The 25,904-nt window shown below is 39.4% G+C and overlaps 1 protein-coding gene across 1 annotated transcript in view; it reads left to right on the top strand.

The window, feature by feature from the left end:
* The window catches only part of LOC149070260 (uncharacterized), a 65,457-nt gene extending 52,362 nt beyond the window's left edge, over window positions 1–13,095 (top strand). Inside the window, exon 3 of the mRNA XM_089249305.1 lies at window positions 8,622–13,095. Coding sequence (XP_089105431.1) covers window positions 8,622–11,800 — 3,179 coding nt within the window. The 3' untranslated portion in view covers window positions 11,801–13,095. The remainder of the gene's footprint in view (window positions 1–8,621) is intronic.
* Window positions 13,096–25,904: the final 12,809 nt, after the last annotated feature.

Raw genomic sequence — 25,904 nt, 5'->3', positions numbered from 1 at the left:
AAGTGGGTTCCCATTTGGTATATATGCAAAATTTGGCGACGATCGATCTAAAATTGTAGATTTGTATAGAGAACATACACACACACACACACACAGACACACAGAAAATCAATTTTATATATATAGACTAGCTATAATACCCGGCGCTGCCCGGGTTTTCTTCAATGAGGCTTTTTTGGATCACGTGATATCTCCCTCTCTTTTTCTTGAGGGACATACAAACCGTGTCCAAGTTAACCAATATGGCGACCTGCGCGATTCATGAAATAAACAAATCTAGATTTACACAGAAACGTAGAAATTAATATATATTTTTCTTTTTTTAAGGGGCGCTAGGTATTTCGATCCCCTCCGGCCCCTTGAACCTGCAAGTTATCCATCTGTCTGTTCCAGCTTCCAAAAATCCTTAGTTAAAGCTGTGGAATTTTTTCGATGCACTTTTCACGGGCTCATAACTAATTTTAAAATATCCTAACCCACATGAATTTATGCAAATAAATATCAAAAGAGACAATATGGAGACATTAATTTTCATACTTGAGAAGACATAAATGAAATCAATGATATTGCTCGAATATCCAACTCAAAAGTATAGGTTTGGCTAATTACTTCATATTTAATCTTCTGGGCTTCGTATATCTCTAAGCGAACTGAATATTTCAAAAATCGAGAATTCAATACAATTTTTAAAATTATTGATGGGGCGGAAAATCCCACTAATTTCCGCATTTCTACAGTAAAATCGACAATTTTAGCACTGATTTCTATGAGGATCACCCTTTTCCTGACTCTCAAAGCGATGCTGATGATGATTATGACGTCTATTCAAAAAGCCTCATTACTGAGAGTATATTGAAAATGTGGCAAACCATTATAAAGGCATAAACTATTATACATATACTAACAGGATTAAAGAAGTGACAAACCGTTGTAAAGGCATATACACGTCTGAAACGCATTGCTAGGGAACCACGGTAACCAAAGTAAACGTTCGGAAAGTGATTGTTGAGGCCCAAAAACCATTGTTGCCGGACAGTTTTTTGCCCGTTTGGGGCATTTGCCCCGGGCTGACGAAATTTTAAAGTAGCCTATCGTTCAAGTCGGGTCCCATTTGGTATATATGCAAAATTTGGTGACGATCGATCTAAAATTGTAGATTTGTATAGAGAACATACACACACACACACACACAGAAAATCAATTTTATATATATAGATTATTGCATATTTTTCGATTTTTTAAATTAAAATATTACAGTGAAAGATCCATTTAAGGTCATGTTTTATTGTTATACCCAGATAATTATACTCATGAACTTTTTCTATTTCTTTTCAATAGCAATCACCATTATCTTGACAACGACAGTGATCATGTATTTTTAGATGTATGTTTTCATTGAGATTCATTTTTCTTATTTTAATATAAATGTATTTTGTTTTTTGTGTGTTAAGTTTTAGTTTATGTTTTATTAGCCATATGTTAATTTTTGTTAGAGATCATCTACTTTTTTTTAAATTAAATCTATTGTATTTGTATCTTCTACGCAAAGCACTGCGTCATCAGCACAGGTTATCAACTTTCCCTTTAATTTCAGATTACATAAACTATTTATATACATTAAAAATATTATTTGGCCTAGTACAGATCCTTGAGGTACTTCTTTCTTCACCTCTCGAAAAGAACTAATTTCTTTCTGAATCACTACCGCTTGTTGTCTTTTAAAAAAAAATGCTTGGGAGAATGCTATTTTTCAGTTGTGCGACTGTTTGTCAGCAGCGGCGAGACTTTCGAAGGGAAGAGAACTGGGCTGGCACTCTGGCCAGAAAACCAACTTGTCACGAGGATGAAACCCGAGTTTCAATTAAACATTGAAGCTATAAACTTGTATAAAGTGACGAATATTTGAATACAACATTAATCATGACAAAAGACATATTTTTAAGGGGGGAAAAAACATAATTTCTTTGAAGACAATTCGAAATCGAAAATCATGATGTAATTTTCAAACTCGGAAAAACGGATGTTCAAGGACCCGGAAATGAAACATCACTGGCCGCACAAATGCTATCTTTCCTCTCTCCCCATTTAAATAACATCCCATAAACATACAGAGAAAGAGACAGACAATTGTTACTTCTACCTGCAAGACATACCCGTCACTTCCGTTTGAAGACGGAACGTACGCAACTTTTATTTTTGGAGAAATGTTTCTTTTCGCCTTGTATCATTACGTGAAATGAGCACGATTTTTTATAAGTCATTCAATGCTAGTGCGTACAACATGGCGACACACCTCCGGACTAATTAATGTACGATACAAGTTAGTTATACACAGAACCATTGATTGAGAGTCCTAGATTTGTGGCGGGTTCGGTCTCCTTCATGGAAGTCGCTTTCTACATGCGTGTTTTTTGCGTGGAAAGGGTTCGCTCGTGGACGATTGCGCAACACATGCGTGATTCGATTCAAAGGTATGATTTAATTTTTTTTTCCTCCTGGAATTGATCTTTTATTCGACGATGAAGCTAAACGGATGGACGCATATAAACCGTGTAGCGACCGGGCTGTCTTAACAAACGGGCCTCCAGATAATGATATTATTGGTATACTATGATATTTCGAGCGTTAAAATATTTAAATTGGTAGAGTAGTACTTTCAGCTAGGTGGGGGGGGGGGGCATTGGTAGTGTTAAGACGGCCCTGGTAGTGACTAAAATGTTTCTACGCCTGTGAGGCCAGATTCAAGACATTGGCCATGACATCAGGACCCGTGTCTCATAAGTTCCCTGGGCAACCATTTGTTCTTTAAAGCAGATGCGGGGGGGGGGGGGGCGTGCCTATAATACAAAAGGCAGCTAATTTCGGGATCCTAAAAATTTGTGTTCCCTGGCCAGGGCAGCACAAATCTATTGCCCGACTCGAAATTAAAAATTTAGCGACCAGGCATACATTTATTTTTTCCCACCACACATGTCCGACGCGGACATATAAAAAAAATTAAAGCTTCCGTTTCTTTTTATCTTTTCATCGACGATGATGCGTGTTCCTTCGCACACATATGCCGACAATTCCACAGAAATGCTTTGTCAGCCCATGATAGAAAATTTATTTTATGTAATGTATATATGTAGTGTCAATGTATTTTGATCTATTTTCACGGTTCTAATATTTAACAGCCCAGTGCGGTCATGGGCCCCTTATATACTGCAACATAGGCTATAATCCTTGGTGTTTCTCCAGGCCAGGATTTCTTACGAGCTTTTCTATAATATTTTTCGATTAACTTTTAAGTCTATAGTAAATCTCTTTCGGTAAAAATATTAATGGGATTCATCTCAGCCTAGGGCGGTCAGACGTCCCGGTTTTTGACCAATAAATGCAATGCTTCGAAAAAATAATTTCGGAACAGTTGTTTATGTGTTCCAATTGTTTCTACGCTAATCTAAGATTCAGTCGAATGAAATAATTTTTGAGGAAAAAGGTAGATGGTGACGAATATTGGGAGGGGTACGATTTCCCTTACCTATGATTTTTGTAAGGAAGAGAAATACACATAAATATTGATTGAACGCTGGGATCTCCCGCCACCTATTGAATAAAAGCAAAACTATTTGTTATAATTCTAAAAACAAAATGGTTGTTGGTTTTAAACTGATGTGCAACATGAAAAAGAACATGTTGTATGAAACTATACATTTTTTTATATTTTTATGATGCATGCCGGTGTAAATTTTATGCGTCAAAATATCGGTTACTAAGTACTTATGTTCGCTATATAAATTCCTTCTGCGGCAAACTTAAAAACATAGCGACATGTGGCATATAGAATTTACTGATATGCAGCATAATAAAAAATTTAAAGTTTTATACCACATGCTGTTCTTTTTTCATGCCGCACGTTGTTTTCGAAAACATTTTTTTAAGAATTATAATTTTTTTTTTGTTTTTATTCAATAGGTGACAGCAGATGCCTTAATTTAACGTGGTTTCTCGCATTTATAACAGCTAAGTATAAATTGAAATATAATCAGTCAGAAGGTCAGGAAAGTTTCATCCTCACATTTCTTTATTCACTGTAAGCAAGGTGAATTGTAACTTGGCAAATTGTGTATGTTCGCCTGATCAGCCTGTATTTTATGGTTCAGCAGGGCAGAAACTAGAGGTGGAGGCAAAGGCAGAAATTTTCTACTTGAGGGAAAATTTAGGAGGGTGGCAAATTTTAGGTGAGAACACAAACACCGCAATAACACTCTAGTGGTCGCGTCGGATCTCTCAGATACCCGGGTTCTTATTTTCGTGACAGGCCGTCTGCGCTGATCAAACTTTTCCTTCTATTCTTCGGGTTAAGTTGCGAGGCTGGTATCAATCGTGGGGTAACTTTGACTGTGTCAAGTTCATGGACAAATCTCCAAATACATAAAATAATAGATGCCAGAATCACAATATTTTACATGCCCGAAAAATACCATCACTGGATTTACTTACTTGAAAAAATTTCAAAATCAAATTAATTAGAATGCTTCAAAAACATCGAAAGTGATGGATTTTTTTTTAAATTGAAATTTTAGAAACGAAAATTCCCATGTGGTCACCAATAAAAAAAATCTAAAATTAGTCAAACCTCTATAGTTTTTCGCGCTGTTAGTGTCGGAAAAGAAGTCACCATGTTACAATGCACCTCGCTTATGAAATCGTAATCGATTTACGGTATGGGGACCGGACATGGGCAGCCGTGGCAACACCAACTAGAGCAGAGCGAACTCTGCTCTAGTTGGTGTTGGCCTATGATAGGACGGAAAGATCATGCGACTTAGGAATCGGGTCAGCCCGCTTTTATGATGCGATTGATAAAAGCCGGGGGACAGACATTGCACTAATTCACTGATAAAAACGGGAATAGCTTGGAAAAAAAGAAAAATTGCTGAAAACATTAATGTCCAGTTGTGGCAATAAATAAAATTGCCTATTGGAACTAAAATTCTGACTTTGTACGGTTTAGTTCAGTGTTCTTTTTTTGAACTTCTCATTGTAGATCGCTGTGAAATTAAGTGAAAATTTTTTCGAATCGGAATTTAATTGGACAAACAGTATACAATCCGGTGGAAAAAAATTGGAGGTAAATTTCATTAATTTTCTGGCGTATTCCATATTAAATAAGTCTACGCCGCTTATTAAAATCACGGATAATGTTATCTCATTCGGCTATTGTTATCTTTCACTAAGAGTGGAACGTACCAGTATCTTGACATGGTAAAAAATTCGTTTATTGTTGTCAGGACTTCGGTTTGTATATGTTAACAATTTTTTTCGTTGAAAGTTTTTCTTTTGCATATTTTGCAGCTAAGGTCCAAGAAGATGAATTTTTTTTCCTCAACAAGTTACCGTTATCAATTAGCAAGACTACTGCATGTAGGAGGTTGGAAGGCTCCATTATTGACAAAAATTACCGTAATCTGTTCACTAAGTCCTAATCGGGCCGTAATAGCTTCTTCAATGGCTTCCCTAGAGGGAATGTCTAGGGGGGACCCTTTCAACAGTTCTTGGTCAGTTTCTTTCAACTGACCACATTCACACTTCCTTGGCCGGAAGACTTTCACAAGGGAATGTGTGAACCGTACCGTACATTATAAAAGGTATTGTAATTCGTAATACACATTAGCCATTTCCATTGTAACTCCTCACGATTTCTAAATTAAAAAAGATGATTTTAGCTTAAAAGGGGAAAAATCTGTTATAGAACAATTTTGGAAAAAAAAACCCACTATTTTCAACATTTTAGAGCCTGTTATGTGTGTGTGTGTGTGTGGGGGGACAAAAATTTTCGTTTTCATTTTTCCCGCTTGACTAAACTGATCATTTTACTCACAATCAAGATTTCTTCGGTTATTGTTATCAGAAACCCAGAGTGCCGATGTGATCACATTAAGCGGCGTGGACTGTCGTGTTTTTATACTTTGCTTCAAAAAATACGTGAAATCCTTTCAAGCTGGGATCCCTGCTGCTCCCTATTGAATAAAATGAAAACTGTCATAATTTTCACAATTAAATGATTGTTAGTTTTGAACTGATGCGCAAAATAAAAATTAACATATGGTATGAAAATATATTTCTTCATTTTTATTCTGCGTAATGGTGTAAATTTCATGCGTCAAAATATCGGTTACTATGTTTTTTGTTTACAAAAAATTATCCAGTGGCAAACATGAAATTATGCAGCGTAGAAATAAATAGAAAAAGCCAACATTATCACAACACATTTTGTTCTTTTTCATACTGAACGCTGATTTAAAACCAAGTTAACTTTGTTTTAAAAATTATAACAGACAGTTTAGATTTTGATAAGTGGCAGCAGAAACCCTATATTTTTGTGATGGATGTTTTTCCAGATATTTTGGTGTAAAGGAAATGCGACACAAATATTTTCTACGATTTTAGGAACCAATCGCAGAATTTTTATTCCTTTCGGACACTATATATACTGTACGATAGGGTCATATAAATTGCTTTTTTTGTTAAAAAATTTACCTTCCTGTACAAATTAAGAAGTCCTCTCTTCTTCCGGGAGTGACATTAGAATAAACTATTTCGCTGGAAGTGAGGTTTTTCTGTTTTCCAGAACAGTCTAATTTCAGTATATGCGAGCCCGTGATTGCTGCTAATTATGGACTGTGAAAATTACGTTAACTACGCATTTGCCGTCGGGCAATAGATTTGTCCAGCCCTGGTGTCAAGTAGAGTTTTTTTTTTTTGACATGGAGCTATGAATCCGTTTTTTAACCTCTGGTTTTTTGAGCGAACGATACAGATATCACGCGAGTCGATTGTGTATAGATACGAGACCACCAATGTATCTCCTAGTGACGCAACTATTGGAGTGATAAAACTGTCAAACTCTACAGTGGTAGGAGCGGCAAAATCATGCTCCGTCCCCCCACAAAAATTTTACGGTCTCGCAGGACAGAGCAATTTTTTTTTCCTATAGCATCGAGCTCTAGAGAGAGAGGTTGTTGTGGTATGTTGTGAGAGAGATAGATTCCCCCATCCCCCAATATTTTTGAGCCCACACAATATTTTTAATAACTTTACGCCTATACAAGAGGGCTTCAACCTATCAGACATTGCGGGCCGATTTACAACTTTCCACGAAGCTCACGGGCTAGCAAGTCATATCGTGTATTCCCGGTTATTAAACAGGATCCTCAAGTTATTGAACACTTTCACTTACTTTGAGAAATTATTTCTTTTATTATAATACCCTAAATTTGGATTATTAAATTTGGATTTTTATTTATTTTGAAACAACTTTTTTCACCACTTTCTATTTTTTTTTAATTATTTCTTTTATTAATTCTGAAATTTGTCCCGATAATTCAGAAATTATTTTTTCATTAATTATGAAATTACTTCTTTCACTAATTATTTTTTCATTAATTATGAAATTACTTCTTTCACTAATTATTTTTTCATTAATTATGAAATTACTTCTTTCACTAATTATTTTTTCATTAATTATGAAATTACTTCTTTCACTAATTCTTTTTTCATGAATTATTTACTTCTAAAACTATTCTGAAATTACTCTCGGCAATTCTGGAATTATTTCTATCAGTAATTCTGCAAATTTGTTTCTTTTATAGTAATTCTGCAATTATTTCTTTCAGTAATTCTGCAATTATTTCTTTCAGTAATTCTGCAATTATTTCTTTCAGTAATTCCGCAATTATTTCTTTCAGTAATTCTGCAATTATTTCTTTCAGTAATTCTGCAATTATTTCTTTCAATAATTCTGTGAAACTATTTTTTCATTAATTATAAATTTTACTCAATTATGATTTTTTTTTAAAACAACATAAGTAATCAATAGTTCTAAAATTATTTTATTAAGGTGTCTTTTAGCATTTCTGTAAATTCTGACCCTTTTCTTATGCAGAATTTTTCTTTTCAAATTATGTGAAATCATAGGTCACACAAAGTGCTTCGGCTCAGCCCCCCCCCCCCCCCACTCCCAAATTCGTTACGACAGCCCTTTCAATTTATTATCAGAAGCACAGCATTACTACAGAATCTGGAAAGCATCTGTTCTAAATACAGCAGTACAGATTTCAGTACATAACCAGTGCATCCTTAACGAAATTTTTCTTTTTTTTGTAATTTAATCGTTTTTTTTATTTGAAAAAATTATTAAGCAGCTTTAAAAATTTGGGAATGTCTCGTTCCTCTCCCGGGAATCTTAGACACTAACCCTAAGGAGGCTCGCCCCATTGTTCAACTGGCATTATATGTACGTATGTATGTTTCAATACAGTTACTTTATTTCAATTATTTTATTTCCCCGATTATATAATTTCAGGTGAATTCCATCACCCAAAGAAAATAATTTTCGCCATCATTGAAAATCTATTGGGGAATACAATATCAATTGAAACGACATCTGTGAATATGGGATGACATATCACATCCTGAGAGATAAGCAGAGAGCTACGGCATGCACCGGCATTCAAAGGGTTGAAATAACATCAAGCTTAGAAATTTCGTGGATTCTTCACGCCTCTGTCCAATACAATATGAAATTTCAATACGAAATATTCATTGATGAATGGCATTGCAAAGGGCAATTTAAGAACACCCCGGGCGATCGTCATTGTTTCAAGGTAGGGAGATGATCGACACTTTTTTGCATAAGATGGGTGCCCGGACTGCAAGTCTGATACTCCATTATGTTCTGCTGCAGGTTGTTGATTCACAGTGGCTATGCCCGAAATTCTACGTCTTGTCGACGGATTATAAGTGCGATTTGAAAATAGACGGACTCCATTTCGATATGATGTGCCAGGGACTAGTTAACACGAGCTCGGATCATGGTGATTACGACTGTTCTCTGTACGTGTTCCGTCTCTCTTACGATGTAGCAGATGATGATAATGGACATCACGTTTCCAGTAACGCTTCCGATCATTCACTTTTTCATCTACCGACTGATGTCAAATCCTACCATGCTAGTTCCAATTTCCTGACTTGCCATAATGTAAGGGGATACCTGACGAAAGAACTTTTGCCGACCGCGTACTGCATCAAGTATCCGGACTGTATGAGTCTGGCGAAACGCGTCATTTCCGAGAAGTTTGTCACGTCACTATCCATAAATAACAGGAACACTTTCCAGCAGTTCAAGTCGTCTTTCAAGTTCTTCCGAAATCTCACGGAGCTTTCCATCACGGGGTGCTCACTCGAAACGATGGGGGACGGTGATTTTTCGGAGCTCCAATCCCTGCAGAGACTATCGTTGAGAAAAGATGGTATCGTTTACCTTCCGTCAGGTTTCCTCGACGGCCTGCGGGAACTCAAAGAGCTGGATCTATCCCATAACTCGATACGAGAATTTCCTATGGAAGTTTTGGCTCAGACTCCCTCTCTCATATCTCTGAACGTTGGATTCAATAACATACGAAATATCAACGAGGATGCGTTCTCTTTGACCCCGGGACTGACCGACATCACCTTAGTTTACAACGAACTTCACGCGTTACCGCACAACTTTTTCCATAATACGAGCAACGTTCTATACGTCGACATCGGTGACAACATAATCCGGCAACTTTCCGACGGACTGTTCCAGAACTTGTCGAATCTCACCTCGGTGAACGTATCTGGATGCTCTTTGAAATGCTTGACGAAAGACATCTTCGAAAATTCCTACAACATTACGGTTTTCAATGCGAGTCGCAATGAAATATCTTTTCTACCCGAAGGCATATTTGAAAGGTTGCCCGATCTGTTATACCTGGACATGAGCCATAATAAACTGTCATGGATAGGGGAAAGAACTCTACGAAAAAACTACAAGCTGTGCAGTATTGATCTACACCACAATCTTTTGGTACGACTACCGTCGAACATGTTTTTCAGAAACAAGGTCTTGAGGTATTTAAACTTAAGAGCGAACAAGATCAATGTTTTGAGTGAGAAGCTCCTCGAGAGATTCGAAGATGTGATCAACTTAGATGTCTCACAGAATAACATAAGCTATCTTGGGCTTTTTAACGAGATACGGGTCCAAAAAATGAACTTCTCCAGGAACCGCATCGAAAAACTGGAAATACGCTGGGAGAGACTCATATATTTAGAAAACGCCGACTTCGACTTCAACGACATAAAATCGCTGGTCCTCCCATCGTGTATCAACAACATGAAGCAACTGACCGCATTTTCCTTCCGTAGCTGCAACGTATCCAATATCCAGCTACCTTACGTCATCAAACTAGACGGTGACCTGACGAGATACATAAATTGCTTCTTCAACGGTCAGCCTAAAAACTCCATTCTTCTCAGTGGGAACCCGTTCAACTGTGACGCGAAGTTATACAACTTCTACCGGTACTTCACGAAGCAAATGCCCAACGTCAAATTGTTCCATGATTTCCCTGATCATATCGAATGGAGGTGCTCGAAGCCACCCCTATTGCGCGATCAACGAATCGAAACACTAGGAGGCAACGAATTCCAGACGGATTTGAAAGAAAACTGCCCAGAAGCTTGTTCGTGCGGCCTGAGAGCTAAAGATGGCCTAGTGGTCGTGAACTGCACCGCGAGGGGACTCGTCCGCATTCCGGAATCAGCGCCACAGAATGCGTCCATATTGTACATGCGGAGAAATAGATTGCCAGGTTTGAGTTCCCTGAACCTGAAAACTTGGGGAAATTTGTCAGAACTGTATCTCGAAGACAATGAAATAAACGAGATCGAAACAAAATGCCTTCCGAAATCTCTGAAGATCCTATTTTTCTCGGGGAATCGCCTGAGGGACATCTCGTCGTCTCTGAGGAAGTTCGTTTCGCAGCGAGAAGACATCAGAATAAGGATGAGCGCCAATCGTTTCAACTGTAGCTGCTCCCTGAAACCATTAAGGACTTGGCTGTCGAATAACGCCCAGAAGATTGAAGATATTGCCAACATTACGTGCTATGAAAAAGTCGAAAAACGAGCGTTGACATTACACAAGATCCCTATACAGATTCTTTGCCCGGATGACAAAGTCCTCAATATCAAGCTGGTGGTTGGGGTGACAAGCAGCAGTGCCTTTATCATCGTTATTTTATGCGCTGCCCTGGCGTACAACAGAAACAGAGAGACGGTCCGTGCTTTCTTATACGGCACTTCCGTTTTCCGTTACTTCTTCTGTAATAAGGACGAAGATGACAATAAAATATTCGACGCCTTCATTGCCTACAGCAGCAAGGACCTGCAGATAGTGATGCAGCTCGTCAACGAGCTGGAAAACACGCCTCCCTTTTTCCGGCTCTGCGTGCACGAAAGAGACTGGATACCGGGAAACTTCATCAGCGAGAACATAGTGTATTCCGTGCAGAACAGCAGGAGGATAGTCGTCGTTCTGTCGGATAACTTCGTCAAGAGCGTGTGGTTCGGCGTCGAGGTGCGTGCCGCTCTTTTCCAAATGATTCAGGAGAAGACGAATCGACTCCTCGTGATCGTGGTGGGTAAGTTCCCGCCAGTCGACGCCATGGAGAAGGATATCAGGCAGGTTCTGCTCAGGCGGACGTACCTGGTGTGGGGAGAACGCTGGTTCTGGCAGAAGCTGAGGTACGCCCTGCCGCATAAATCGACCAAAGAGCACGCACAGAGCCACAAAGCACTCGCACGGAAATATGAGTTCGTGAACTTGGTCGAAAGCGAGATTTATGCTGCGTTCAGTCCCCGAACTACTCTGCTCGAAAACCAAACGGAAGACGAATTAGAGAAGTTCGAAAACATAAATGTGACTGCCTGTAACCCGAACACGTGACGCAACGTCCACCTAAATCTACAATGTCAGCCAAAAATGTAGATGTCTTTATAATGATTAAAAAAAGTCATACTGGAGTGGGAGAAAACTTTTCTCTCAATATCTCAAGCTCAAATACATATTTTCATTCAAAAAAAATTAATTGGCCAAGAGAAGCAAATGATCATAGATAACCAAAATGATAAGTTCACGAAAATCAGAATTTAAAAAATAAACACGAGTGGGACTGTGCAAAAACTTAACCCAAATTTCAGACATTGCAAGAATCATCCATGGAAGCAAAAAAATATTTTGAAGTCACTTCGTGGGCACAACTTGGCACGGTACCAACAAAAATACAGTACTAGGGCAGGGCTTGATAAACCCCACCAGGTTAACCAAACACAACCAGGTTATAAGTTCCTGTGTAGCTCGGCAAAACAAATACATTGGGCTCCTAAAATATTTGGTTGACAAATAGATTTTTCGTGATTTTTGTTACCAGACACCCGTATTTTGAACATACTATCTATAGAGTAGGCGGGTTTGGGTCTATTTAGCATAAAGGGTAAGTTGGCATAGAACTCCCCCTTTTCTACTACAGTGAGCACAAAGTGTTAGTATCGCATACTGTCAAACCATCTGAGTGTTTCATCATCCATTGTAGTTTGTGTGACGGGAGCTTCAGGAGAGGAAGGACAGCAATTTTCCTGACTTTTTGCCAGGAAAGTTTTTTCACTTAGTTTTTGTTATTCTGCGAAGCCCATGAATAAGTTGAGGCGTTTTCAACAGTTGTGATGGGTAGAGTGGTCAATAACGTTTTGTATTCAAGTGCTGGAATGCTTCATAAAACCTTTGTGCAACAGTAAGGCAGCCCTCTTGTCTAAAGAGTCATGTTGAACCAAGTTGGCAAAGAACAAGTGCCATATGCCAACTAACCAATTTGGTAAAACTCACCCAATCACAGCAAAATTGTGCAAAAATTACAACCACCAATTCAAGTGAGCAATCGACCTACTTTCTTGGTGGACATAAAGCTGTGAATAATGACTGACATGATATTTCCCTCCAAAATGAAAGTGTTTTATACATGTATATATTAAATATCGTTGTTTATTATTTTCACATAAATTAATAATTTTCCAGATACACCCATCCTCTGGGACCGCTTCAATATCTCTGAGATGGGAAGCGGGGCATGTCTGGTCCTTCAATGTGAATGATGACTTCCTTGTTCTTTTTTAATTTTTTGTAACTTTTCTTTTTTACTTTTGTTTTCTACTTCAAAATATTGAGTGAGCTTAACATGCGTATCGTCTTTTTCTGCACTTTTGCACTGAAATAAAAGTTTTATAATTACTAACTTACAATTATAATGTTGATAATTTTTCTCACAACACAGTCATTTTCTCATTTTCTGCACACAACGGCTAATTAGACGGGGACCTACAATTCATTGCTGATTCCGAACAGCAGAACTTTTTGTCATACTCACTGAGAGGTTGGTGCGCTAACCCTTTGATGTGGGACTCCCTGCGGTAGCAATCATTTTCTGGGGGTCATTTCACTATCTCTGTTGTATCCCTGTGTCAGGAAAGTTTCTGACAAAGACAAACCGGGTATCAAACTCGCAACATCTCTAACACAACATCCTTTGGTACTTTAGGCAAGTATCATATTGCCTGGGTGCCAAACTAAAATTATTCCTCAAATACTATTAACCAATCAAGCTATGCCAACTTACCTTAGTGATTGTGTCAACTTCAGGCATTAGCAACTATAAGGCATAGTTGGAACAATTTTGTAGATAATTTTTCACGAATTGAGCATACAATTTTAAGTGAAGCTTTCATCATTAATTTGGAGGCCAAGGCGTACTGCTATCTGCAGCATCAGTCACATTTGCTGTAAGTATCACAGGAAAAAATAGAAAAATCAAAACTGAAAACTATGCAAACTAGAACTAGACTTGGTCTCCCCCTACTTTTATCGAGAGAAAAAAAATTAGTATTTTACTGACATTTTCATCAATCGATTTCAAATGAGAGTAAAACATTAATTTTATTGTAAATTTAATTAGATATAATAGGCTAAACCTATAAAATTAGAGACAACGCGAAACACAAATCGTGACCTAAGGTTCACGATGCTATGGGCTAAATGAGTCACATTTTTGTACCCAAATTGGCAACCTTCCTTAATGTGGAGATAGGCTTGTTTTTGTTTTTCGAAGTTGGGAACCACAGGAAACCAACTTCAGCCAACCACCACTGTGACGACGGTGGGGTTCGAACCTGGATCCTCACGATGCGAGTCTGTCATCATGACCACCGCAGCGGCAACCTGCCACAGTGACTAGAAAATCAATATTGAACATTTTGAACATGAGATTGCTAAATAAGTTTAGGGATAGCTCAAATTTTTAGGATTTCCTCATAAACTGCCTGCCAACATGGGAAGGGGTCATCAAGAGTCAGAAAAATCCAAAAAGCATTATTTAAGATACTTTCTTGAGAAAAACCATGCTTGGCTCCTACGAAACCTGGTTGGCGCCCAATTTTTTTCTGACTTATTAATATTAAGCCCTGCTTTCTCGACCACCCTACCACTAGGGAACCACACATGCACCTCATCCACATTCCTCTGCGGAACTCCTAACAAATTGGTGCATGTTGGAATGTGTGTATATGTGTAGTGGTCCTGACGTGAAGTTTGTTTCTATGTAATGCTTGTTGTGTGTAGTGCTTCCACTTGCCATCAATTTTTCTAATTATAAGTGAAGTGTAATGATTGAATAATTGTATTGTTGTATCTCAACCACCCTGTACATCTTCCTGAAGATGCAATGTCATGAAATTAATCAGATTGGAAATCTCTCACTTGCTAGCTTTAATTAATAATTTAAGCTATTCCGCTAATCAGACAAAAGAAGTGCAAGTCAAATTAATGCACTGTTTGGTGAATCTATATATACCGTATATACTCGTGTATAAGCCGAGTTTTTTTGTGGAAAAATTTGTTCTTAAAGTAGGGGGGGTCGGCTTATACTCGGGTCAGTTTTTGATGAAAAAATATTGACCCCCCCCTCCCCCCCCCGAAATCAGTAGTAATTTTTGTAGGAGAGTTTGGGAAACCGGCATTATCGGTATGGTATATGTTAAAATCCCACAGAACCGATAATGTCAACCGAGGCAAAGAAATTGAAAACATCATTGGCTTTGATATCAGGTGGGCTAACGTCAATTGTACAGCCTTTAGACGTGAGCATAACAAGTCTTTGAAAGACTATTTGAGGAATTTGTGGATCGAATGAATGAGTTCCGATGATAAAGAAACTACAAAAAGTGGTGCCTTGAAGAAGCCTGACATTGGCCTAGTGTGCATGAGGCGTGGAATTATGTTTCCGCCGAAATTGTCATCCGATCCTTCAAAAAGTGTTGCATCAGCAATGCGATGGGCGGAATTGAAGATGATGTCCTCTTTGAAAGTGACAATGACGATGAGGATAAAAACGAAGATGCCGCACCCCGTGATGATCTGATGGATTACGATGAGCTTGGAGACTTAGAAGGAATGGATATTAAAAAGTTTGAATCATTTTCTATTGTAAATATCCGCAAGCTATTAATTTTGCATGAAAATATAAGAATTTTTTTCTCTGAAATGCACAGATTTTTGGGGGTCGGCTTATACACGGGTTTTCAATTTATTGCAGTTTTGGTGGTCCTGAAGTGGGAGGGGGGGGGGTCGGCTTATACACGAGTATATACGGGATATACAAAATTAATTGTCTGTGTGTTCTCTATACAAATCCAGAATTTTAGATCGTTCGTCGCCAAATTTTGCATATGTACCAAATGGGACCCGACTTGAACGATAGGCTACTTTAAAATTTGGCAAATGCCCCAAATGGGCAAAAAACTGTTGGGCAACAATGGTTTTTGAGCCTCAACAATCACTTTCCGAATGTTTACTTTGGTTACCGTGGTTCCCTAGCAATGCGTTTCAGACGTGTATATGCCTTTACAATGATTTGTCACTTCTAATTGTGACGATATGAAGCCCAGGAGATTAAATATGAAGTAATTAGCCAGACCTACTTTTGAGTTGGGTATCCATGCAATAACATTGATTTCAACTTTTTATTCATATCTTCTCAAGCACGAAAATTAATGTCTCCGTATTGTCTTTTGATATTCAACTGCATAAATTCATCATGTGGGTTAGGATATTTTAAAGTTAATTATGGGCCCGTAAAAAGTACATAAAAAAAAATTCCACAGCTTTAATTAAGCATTTTTCGAAAGCTGAAATAGGCAAATGGATAACTTGAATTTCAGGGGGGGGGATGGAAATACTTAGCGGGCGCCCCTTAAAAAAGGAAAAAATATATATATAATCATTTCTACGTTTCTTTAAATTGAGATTTGTTTCTTTCATGAGTCGCGCTGGAAGTCGCCATATTGGTTGACTTAGACACTGTTTGCATGTCCCTCAAAGAGGGATAGTAGATATCAAAGTGATCCAAAAAGCCTCATTAAAGAAAACATGGGCAGTGCCGGGTATTACAGCTAGTTGAATAAATAGACGCTTGTTAATGCGAGTTTGATTTTTCATTTTCTTGCAAAACAAAACACTTCACCATGATTTGCCATAATGAACATCAACAGGAAAAGACAGGACACATCGCTTCAGATATTAAAGAACAATGGCCATTAATAGCAAGAGCCCTGCCTACAATTAGATTGCTGACAAAAATTACACGAAAAAATTCTTTTAAACCAACAAAATTAACATTCATACATTACATTTATTCTTTGATTGGTATAATTAAGATTTCTTTTCCAAACAGCCTGGACTCATGGTATTAACATAAGTATGTACATACATATACAACAGTACTACACAGATGTAGACAAGACCCTTGCGAAATGCTCAAGAGAACTGTTGCACCTTGTCAATAATGAAAGGACCTGAAACAAAAAGACAATAAAAAATTAAGAAATTCAAATTCATAAAAATGCATAAGCAGTTATTTCATTTCAAACAGTGGAATCATTCAGTTTTCGAATAAGCATCAGCACGTTATGGGTGAACTTAGATTTTGAACATGAAAATTCCTTCGTCAGCTGCACGATTTGAAACAAATGAAAGAAAAAAAAAACTCACAGTATTTACTTCATTAAGACTACACTCTATTTCCTATACAGTAAATGGCATGACCTTCACACTCCCCACCTACAGAATGAAAGTAGGGTCCATGGGCTAAGTCTTTTCTGGCAGGACCTTTAGCAGACCCCACAGTGATACCTTGGCTTATGAATTTCTCGGCTAACTGGGAATTTTTTTCAAGGTTTTTCTGCCCTGACCAATGAATACAGATTCAGCTGACAAACATTTTTGTTCATGTAGATCACGGCTAGACATCACAAAATTTTTTAGACGAAATAGCTGAAATTCTGTGCCAATCACTAGATTCTTGTTTAAATTGTGTTGGACACTCAGAATCACTTTCCAGATGTACATCTATTTCTTCTTTTATGAAGCTTTTGAACCATTTCACATGAAATGAAAGATTAAGCTAAGAGAAAAAACATGAAAAAAAAAGCCTAGGCATAGAGACTACACCGCCCAATGTAGAATGTTTTGCAACAAACCGTCGGCTGACTGGAAATGTTATGAGGTATAAAAATTCCCATGATAGTTTTCTACACCTTTCTGAAAATTATTTCAGCATGTTCTGCTTTGGGGCCTAGACTTGTTTTCAGCACTTATGTTCTTTTAGTGCAAGATTCTTGGTGCTAACTGAGCAGTGTGGATATTCTAGGACAGTGGTTCTCAACCGCTGGCCATATGGCCCCCTTGTGGTACTGGGAGACTTCAAGGGGGCCACGGAAGAAAATGGAGAAAGGGGCCATGACAGGTGGTTTGGAGAGCTGAGAAGAACATTTAAGGTGTGAGAAATAAAGATTTTACATTAGTGACTAACACTTTATTTTTACTCTCTCACTTATTTACAGTGAGAGAGAGAATCCAACAAAACCACCCATAAAACCAGGGCCTTCTTCAGGACATGGACTCACCCACGCCTCACCGCCTACATTTTGCAACAAGTTCCCTAGGATGGGGTTTTTCCCAAGTCCCCGGCTAAATTTTTCAGACCTCCTTCCCTATATGAAATTTATTGTATGAAAAAAAAAATGATGAAACCATATTAGACCCCGATCTGTAGCTCTGTCAGTCCCACTCTTGTGAGGGGCCTCATACCCATAAGTGACCCCACCTTATGATATTTTCTATAGTACAATTAATTTTGAAAATAAATAGGAAATATGTAGGCTGTTTATTTCCAGCTAAAGTATGGGACTACCATAGCCTCACTTTGCCTGGGGGGGGGGGGGGGGCGCCACGATATTGAGACGGTCCTGATAGAACTCGGACTAGCGGGGAGATGAATAAATTCTAGGCTACTGGTCTGGAGGTCAATTTTCTTTGCAAAATTTTCATTCAGTATAAATTCACTGAAAAAATAATTTCAATACGTATAAAGTGTCTTGCTTCAAGATGAGAATTGAAAACTCTGGGAAAGACAGGGGAGCCACGAGAAAAAAATATGGTTCAAAGGGGGCCACGGGCAAAAAAAGGTTAAGGAACACTGTTCTAGGAGATTATATTTCCTGTCTTCGAGCACGAGACAGAATTGAAGTAAGCTTCGCTGAAAAAATTTGGCATTTTATAAGGGAAATAGTTGGGAAGAGCAAAATATGAGGGAATGTTTTGCATACCAGTCATGTTATTGAGATCAGTCAGAGCGACAAACATGTAATTTTCTTTCAACATTTATTATAAACGGAAAGGCAGACAAACATTCCCTGAATATGCGGCGAAAAATTTCTCATTTTCTCATTACATCCGAGGCAGTTCCTTTTTATTGACGTTATAAGCAAGTAGTTGATAAGGTTTTCGCGACCATCATTTGATGAAAATTGCTTTTTCGGGTTCGAAGACCGCTAGTTCTCAATGTTTCCCCAACACTAGTTGTCGGCATCATCAGGAGAATAGATGAACTGAATCAAGTCAAGTTTTCCAGTCTCAGGTTGCATTTATGTACATGAGTGGCTTGACCTGCACTATTGTTTTGCGATTGGTCAGTTGATTCTATGACTGGCAGCGTATTGAAAACAGTTCTTATGCTGGTAGAACCTGATTGGCCGAGATGTAGAGTTATCTGATTGGCTGTTGTCGTCAAACTTGACTTTGATCCAGTTCATCTATTCTCCTGATGATGCCAACCGCTAGTGTTGGGAAAACGTTGAGAACTAACTGAAACGGACGACAGTCTTCGAACCCGAAAAAGCAATTTTCATCATTATAAGCAAGGTTCATCAACATTATTCTCTATAGGAATCAGCCTGAACAGCCAATTATCTGTGTTATAGTCAATTTATCATTACAACCAAGGTCGTAATAACTGAGTCGTAATAACACGAAGTCAAAATTTACCTCCAGAAACCGTAAAAGTGAATGATTTCATTAGAGTTTTTCTATAAAATCTACTGTATTGATATATTGGTTGTTGAAGACTAAAATTGCAACGTCCCTTATGGGAGTTGCTTGCCCGGTTCGAAATATCCAGCAATAAAGTGGCAAACGACAAGTGGAAAATAATTAGAAACAAACTTTCGCATGAAATATTATTATTTATTCAATTAATTATATGGGTTAGTTAATTTTAACAATGGATTAGTTTATCTTGGAGCCCTCTATTTGACGTTAGCAGTAAAGATACTGGCTCACCAATTGATGATCTACAACAGTCAACCTGTGCAGCGATCGGACATCCGATGTTGTTAGCTTTTCCGTAAATACCAGAGGAGTTTTCTCAGTTGAGAACCGGAACACCTTGATCAGCTCCGGGGGTCCTCTAGGTTGAGGGCCGAACCACCTTGACCAGCTACAGGGGGCCTCTCGGTTGAGGGCCGAACCACCTCGATCAGCTCCGGGGGCCTCTCGGTTGAGGGCCGGACCACCTCGATCAGCAATGAAGAATTTTGACTGTGAAGATGTTTTATATTTTGATTCCGGACCTGCCGGAAAACGGATTCAAATAATGTAGATTATTGCATTTTAGCAATTCAGCCTAAGGCCAATAGATACGGTAGTAAGACGCTGAACCGTCCTACTAGAGGGCTTCAGTTGAACAGAACAAGATTAGACGAACGCAATGTGAGAGACAAAGAGGGAGGAATTTATACTCCCCTTTTACAAGAAGTTTGGGACCACATGTCCTCGCATGGCCTTTTCGCCTCAACAAAATTATCGAATTTGCATATTCATGCGTCACTATTATAAACATTACAATTTAATTACATTGAAATCTGGCAACATGACATAATCCGGAGAGCTGATCAGACTCTCCCGATTATGTAAACATTACTAACATAACAATATGAAATGAATTGTTCCGACGGAGGTCTGCAGCCCCCCCGCCGAAAATAAGTGAGTACAACACTATATTTTCGTATCCGCACAACGAGACTTGCAATAACTCCCCCGGGAGGTTCTTCAATAAAAATAATTTAAACTGGGCTAAGCCTCGCCCAACTATACATATATTGGATCAAACCCCTCCACGAAAATAGCGGCATCGTCGTCATGAGGGAAATTAATTTATGTGGGACATCAGTAGCCCGACCTCTGGCCCGTTCTCGTTCGACAGCCGAAAGACCCCACCCGCCGACTGCCGAACTAATCGAACATTCTGGCCCTTACCGGTTCGCCAGTGGGTCCTCGGGTGGTTTCCGGTAACTGAGAGGTCCCTGGGGTCTAAAATAAGAAGGAATTTCCCACATAACGACAAGATCACCATTAACGTAGAGGGATCGGATCCCGATACGTTACAATATCGTCTGCATACATTGTATCGTACTTGGCAACATGAAATTTAGTTACCAACTTAATCACTCACCGCGTGTAAACGGGCCTTAAGATGAGGGATATTTGGTTGATTGTCCCTGAATGAGGGGTCGTGTACAGATGTTTAAAATTTCGGATTTTTTATTACCCTGCACATTTTCCCCTTCCGGTTAAATATCGGAAATTACGATACTTTCACGGCTATCGGCCGGCATTCAAAGACCGCGTCTATATGCTGTAAATTCGTCTTGTTCCAACAATGTTGTGAATGCACGGTTTTTTTTTTAAAATTTGAACGGCTGTTCAAATTGTAAAACTTTCCCGATATCGTGGAAAAAAACCGAATCTGTAAAAGCTCGACCTTGAATATTCACAGTTTTGTCAACTAGCTGCTATGCGGTAGTCACCATTTCGCATCGCTAAAATCACGGGTGTGTAAGCAGAATCAGCTTTTTTGGAGAGGCACAAGAATCTAATTCTTCACAGATAGTATAAAGAAATTATTTTATTCCAATATTTTTTAATTCTCTACAAAAATATTTTTAATTTTTGATCTCCGGGTAGGCAGGGGAGAAGGGAAGAGGTCCCTTATAACCTCCCCACAAATTTTGCTTTTGGTGAAAATCCGTGTTTGGAACTTGCAATTGGGCAATGGTAATCGGCTAAAAATGTGATTTTCTAAAGATTTCAAATTTTGAGTTGGCTATTCCTTTGAAAAAACTTCTGGTTGCCATGGCGATCACACAGACCTACAACACAAATATGCATACATTAAACTTCAAATGCACGCATTACCAGTTTGGACGATAGATGCAGGGCCGCAACTGGGAGGGGAGGGACAGGCGGGCCTAGTGTCCTGTGCTCTGGACTAGGGGGGGGGGGCACCAAATTCACCCTTTATTACTGCTTCTTCTACATTACATGGGTGTGCCAAAAATGTGTACTTGCCCCGTTTAAGGAAGTATCTAGTTGCGGCGCTAGATAGATGGCACCACTTACTGAACACAAACCATGCTAAATGCTGGGCACACACGCATAAGCACACTGTTAAGTTTCTCCAAGACAAATTTGGCATAGCTCCTATATTCAGGTGTGAAAATATGTGGCAGTTAAATGGCGACACACACAGATCAGAGCGGTGGACCATCAGGGACAGAAAATAAAATCATTTTACTAGGAAAAAATAAAGTATGAATAGGGAATCAGAAGATAAGTGTCTGAGAGAGAAAAAAAAATTGATTTTGCTTTAAATTTAATCAGAAGATATTGACAGTCATACAATTTTTTAACGAAATGTAAAATCAATCAGAAGGGATTATTCTTCATACTTATTGTTAAGACCACGAAAATAAGTTGTACTAAGTGGAAAACCATTCTAAATGGGAGAAACGTTTTAAGCAGGATCAACTGTATATTTGTTTTAGATTTATTACATGTGCAGAATTCCATATGTTAAATTCTCAGTGCTAATGAGCTTCTTTGAAAGTTTTTCCTACTAGCAGACAATGAAAGTAAATGAATCTTTAGATAGAACATGTTTTTAGAAATGAAAAATTTACTTGATTCACAGATACCTTCTTCTCCTACCCAGAACATGACCTGCCACTCAGTCTCAACGAAGAAATATAAGCAGGTTATCAAAGACCTGGGGCATGCTGGAAGAAAATCCATAGAGAATTAGGAGGGTGGGGGGGCATAATTTTTTTTCAAGATAAATTACTTTTGAGAGGAACCCACTTTCACTCAAAAAAGACTCAGATTTTTTAAATAACCTGGGTACCGGGACCCAGGTAAATTAGATTAGAGTCCAGTGGCATCTCTGACTATCATATCAATGTCTACTGCATAAGAAAGAAGGCATCATTGTACTTGTACAATATTTCAGTCAACGTCCGCAGGACACCACTTCCTGTAATTAGTATTTTATTTGAATTGATATTTTTTCTGGAAACACCTTTCACGCATGGCTGTTCTAACGCATGGGATCATCTGTGCTATAGCCACTGGGAAAATCCAGGCCTAACTCATCATCTGCCATTGATGTGTAGCGTGATTATCAGTATTATCACTACAGCTAATAGCTGTCCCCATATGTCATTTTTTTAAAACGATTAGACGTCACATTGAAGAGAGAGACCTGGTTTTTCCACCCTCTATGAACCCAATAGGGATTCAAGGTGTCTTAACTTGGGCACTCTTGCTGCATGGGGGGGGGGGGGGAGCTTGGATGGCTTTGCATAGAAATCACCACCAATTGCGTCGAACACTAGTATAGCCTTGGTGTATTGCTTGGCCGGGGGCACCAGGATGCTACAAAAATGGCTGTTTTTGTGGGCCCCATGATTGGTGACTGTTTTTGCGTGCAAAATTAGTGTACCTTCGTTATTGGGGAGGGATGTTGTTGCTAAAAAGCAATGGCTGAATTTTTTTCTCCTAGAAACCTACCTGCATATAAGAATACACCCATCTCAATATTGGGAATAATATTTTTGCCTCTGCTTATACACAAGTATACCGAAACTCATCGTTTTTACATTGCTATATAAGCTAGGCTATTGAATATTAATGTCCATGTGAGGGTGTCTGTATCACGTGCCATATTTACGGGGGGGGGGGGGGGTGGCTTAGCAGGCTTTAGCCCAGGTAGCTAGTTTGGAGGGAGGGCAAATTTGAGGAATGCGTGACCCATGGGAGAAGGGCGGCAAAATTTGTATAACCCACCATATAGGTATCTACCTCTGCCCAGAAAGCAAAGGCTTAGGTCAGTAAGTGGCCTAGAGCGTTTTCAAGCATGTGAATGACCAAAACTGTGAGAGAAAGAGTGGGAGAGTGACCGACCTAGTAAGTGAGGGACCAGGCCAGTTACTGGGGAAAAGAGTGACAGAGAGTGATGAATGAGGGATAAGATCAGTGAGCAACCAAATAGTGACCTCCAGCGTGTGCAAGTAAGTGACCAAAGCAATGTAAGTACGTGAACGACCAAAAGAGTGTTCCAGAGAGCAAGGGACTAGGCCATTAAGAGACCTAGATAGTTTGCAAATTTTTTTTCTGGCGCACGTAGTGTCTGGCGGCTTGTTTTCGGGCCATTGGACATATTTGGCGCCGGAAAAAAAGTCACCAAAAATCGCCAACCTGTCCCTTATACCAAAGCTGTTCCGAAACAGAGTGGCCACGAGAGTATGTAAGCATGGGAGTGACCAAAAGATATGGAAGGATCAGATCAGCGAGTGCAAGCTTGTGAATAACAAGAGTGACCTAGAGACGTGGGTGCATTTACAGGAATGGGAGGGAAGCACAGGGCGGCAAATTCAAGGAATGAGTGGTCAAAAAATCTAGACTAGTAAGGGTGGAAAAATCTGTGTAGCCCAAAGGCAACACCAAAACCATCAAATCTGCCTCTGATCCCCCCCCCCCCACAACAAGTGTGGGGCTGACAGGGTTTCAGCCCTGGAGCCCAGTGCAATTATCATTTTTGTGTTTTCATGCTAAAAATTTACAAGGAAGGGCCAGTGAAAAGTCTGAAATCTTTGAATCCACCAAAGATTTCAGCGTACGGCCACGGGGCCCCTGCTCCAGAATGCGGGGGGGACCATGTGTCTGGATCTTTATTTTATCGACACGTAGGACCCCCTCCCCCCGATTTCAATATGGGGGGGGGGGAATGAAATTTCAATATAAAGAGCAAAACAAGAGGAAAATCGTTGAAACTCACTAGCTCTAATCAATCCTATGGATACGAGAAACAACATCGTGGTCCCAAGAGTGGCTGCCCTCGCTTTCTTCTTCTCTTCAATAGGATCCGGGCGCTCAAGTTTTATAGGCTGGATCCGGATCATTTCAATTCAACCGACGCCGAAACTCAACGCAACAATAAATTTGAAATAATCGAGGCAGGGAAACTATAAATTTTCAAATTTTTTTTTTTTTTTTTTTTGTTACTTCACGATCAAGGTGCAGACGGTTGTTAGGATAAGGATGCCTTTGTAACGGCTAGCACCGCAACACCGGTGCCTCTTCTTATCGTGGTTGATTTCTTTTGCTATGCCACTGCATTAGCAGTGCTTTCGTGTCATTCACGATTTTTTCCTTGCCAGATGGTCTTCTAATGTTTAGACCGAGTCTAAAAGCAACACGTTCATCTACATCTGGAGGCTCTTGTAGGTACATTTGGCAGCGTGACAATTCAGGACAGTGTAATAGGATGTGTTCTATGGTTTCCTCGTTCATCCTGCAGAGAGGGCATGTAGCGATCATGTTCACAGTGAACTTAGCAAGACGGTGGTTTGTCTCCAGTGAGCGAGTCCGAGCTTTGAAGAGGAGTGTTGATGGAAGAGATCCATCATACGCGCTCTCCCAGGAATAGGCTAACTTCCTGCAATAGTAGTTCAATGATGATTTCTTTAGTACTTCTTGCCTCCACAATTCGTGGGCCTTCTTGCGAATCGATGTTTTAATTGCTTGACCTGGTCGCTGGATGTTTTGTAGCACTAGCGTGTTAAGATACTTTTTACCGAGGAAGTTGGTCCTACGCCACCAGGATGTACTTTGGAGGCAATAGAAAGAGTAGATGAAGAGCTTTTTCACCACTCTACGATCATCCAGTGACCAAAGTCGGGCGACGTATGATAGTTTTGATCTTGCTTCCCTTACTTCAAAGGTGGAGATACCAACTTCACCTTGGATTGCGCACGTTGCTGCGAGTGAGGTCGCTCCGAGGGCGAATCTACAAACCGAGGTCTGAGCAGCTTCCAGAGCCCTTCTGGTTGTTTGGTCGAAGACCAGAACTGCATCTGCACAAGAAAGAGATGGTACCGCCACGGCCTTCCATAGAAGTCTTGCAACCTCATATCTGTTGTAGGAGTAGAGTGCTCTACTTTTGATGAGCCCCTGGAATTTTAAGGCTTTTGTGGTCAGATCCCGGTTGTGGGTCTTCCATATTCCCGGGCCAGCACTGATCTTGACTCCAAGATATTTGTATTCATTGCAGGGATCTACAGTGATGTCGCCAAGGTGGAAGGTTGTTTCATTGGATCTGGGAGCGAGATCTTCAGTACTGACCAGATGCATAATTTTACATTTGCCTGCGGAAAACTGCAACCCCTGTGTTTCGGCAAATGTATATGTTACGTCCAGCATCCGCTGCATCTCCTCAGCATTGTCGGCAATGAGCACAATATCATCGGCAAAAAGCAGAGCTGGCATCCTCATA

The sequence above is a fragment of the Pholcus phalangioides genome, unplaced genomic scaffold (genome assembly GCF_987345545.1).
Source record: "Pholcus phalangioides strain wild (caught in Gottingen) unplaced genomic scaffold, Ppha-v1.0 ptg000022l_1, whole genome shotgun sequence".
Taxonomy (NCBI): domain Eukaryota; kingdom Metazoa; phylum Arthropoda; class Arachnida; order Araneae; family Pholcidae; genus Pholcus; species Pholcus phalangioides.
The sequence above is the reverse complement of the archived record's forward strand: the minus strand, read 5'-3'. Positions and strand labels throughout refer to the sequence as shown.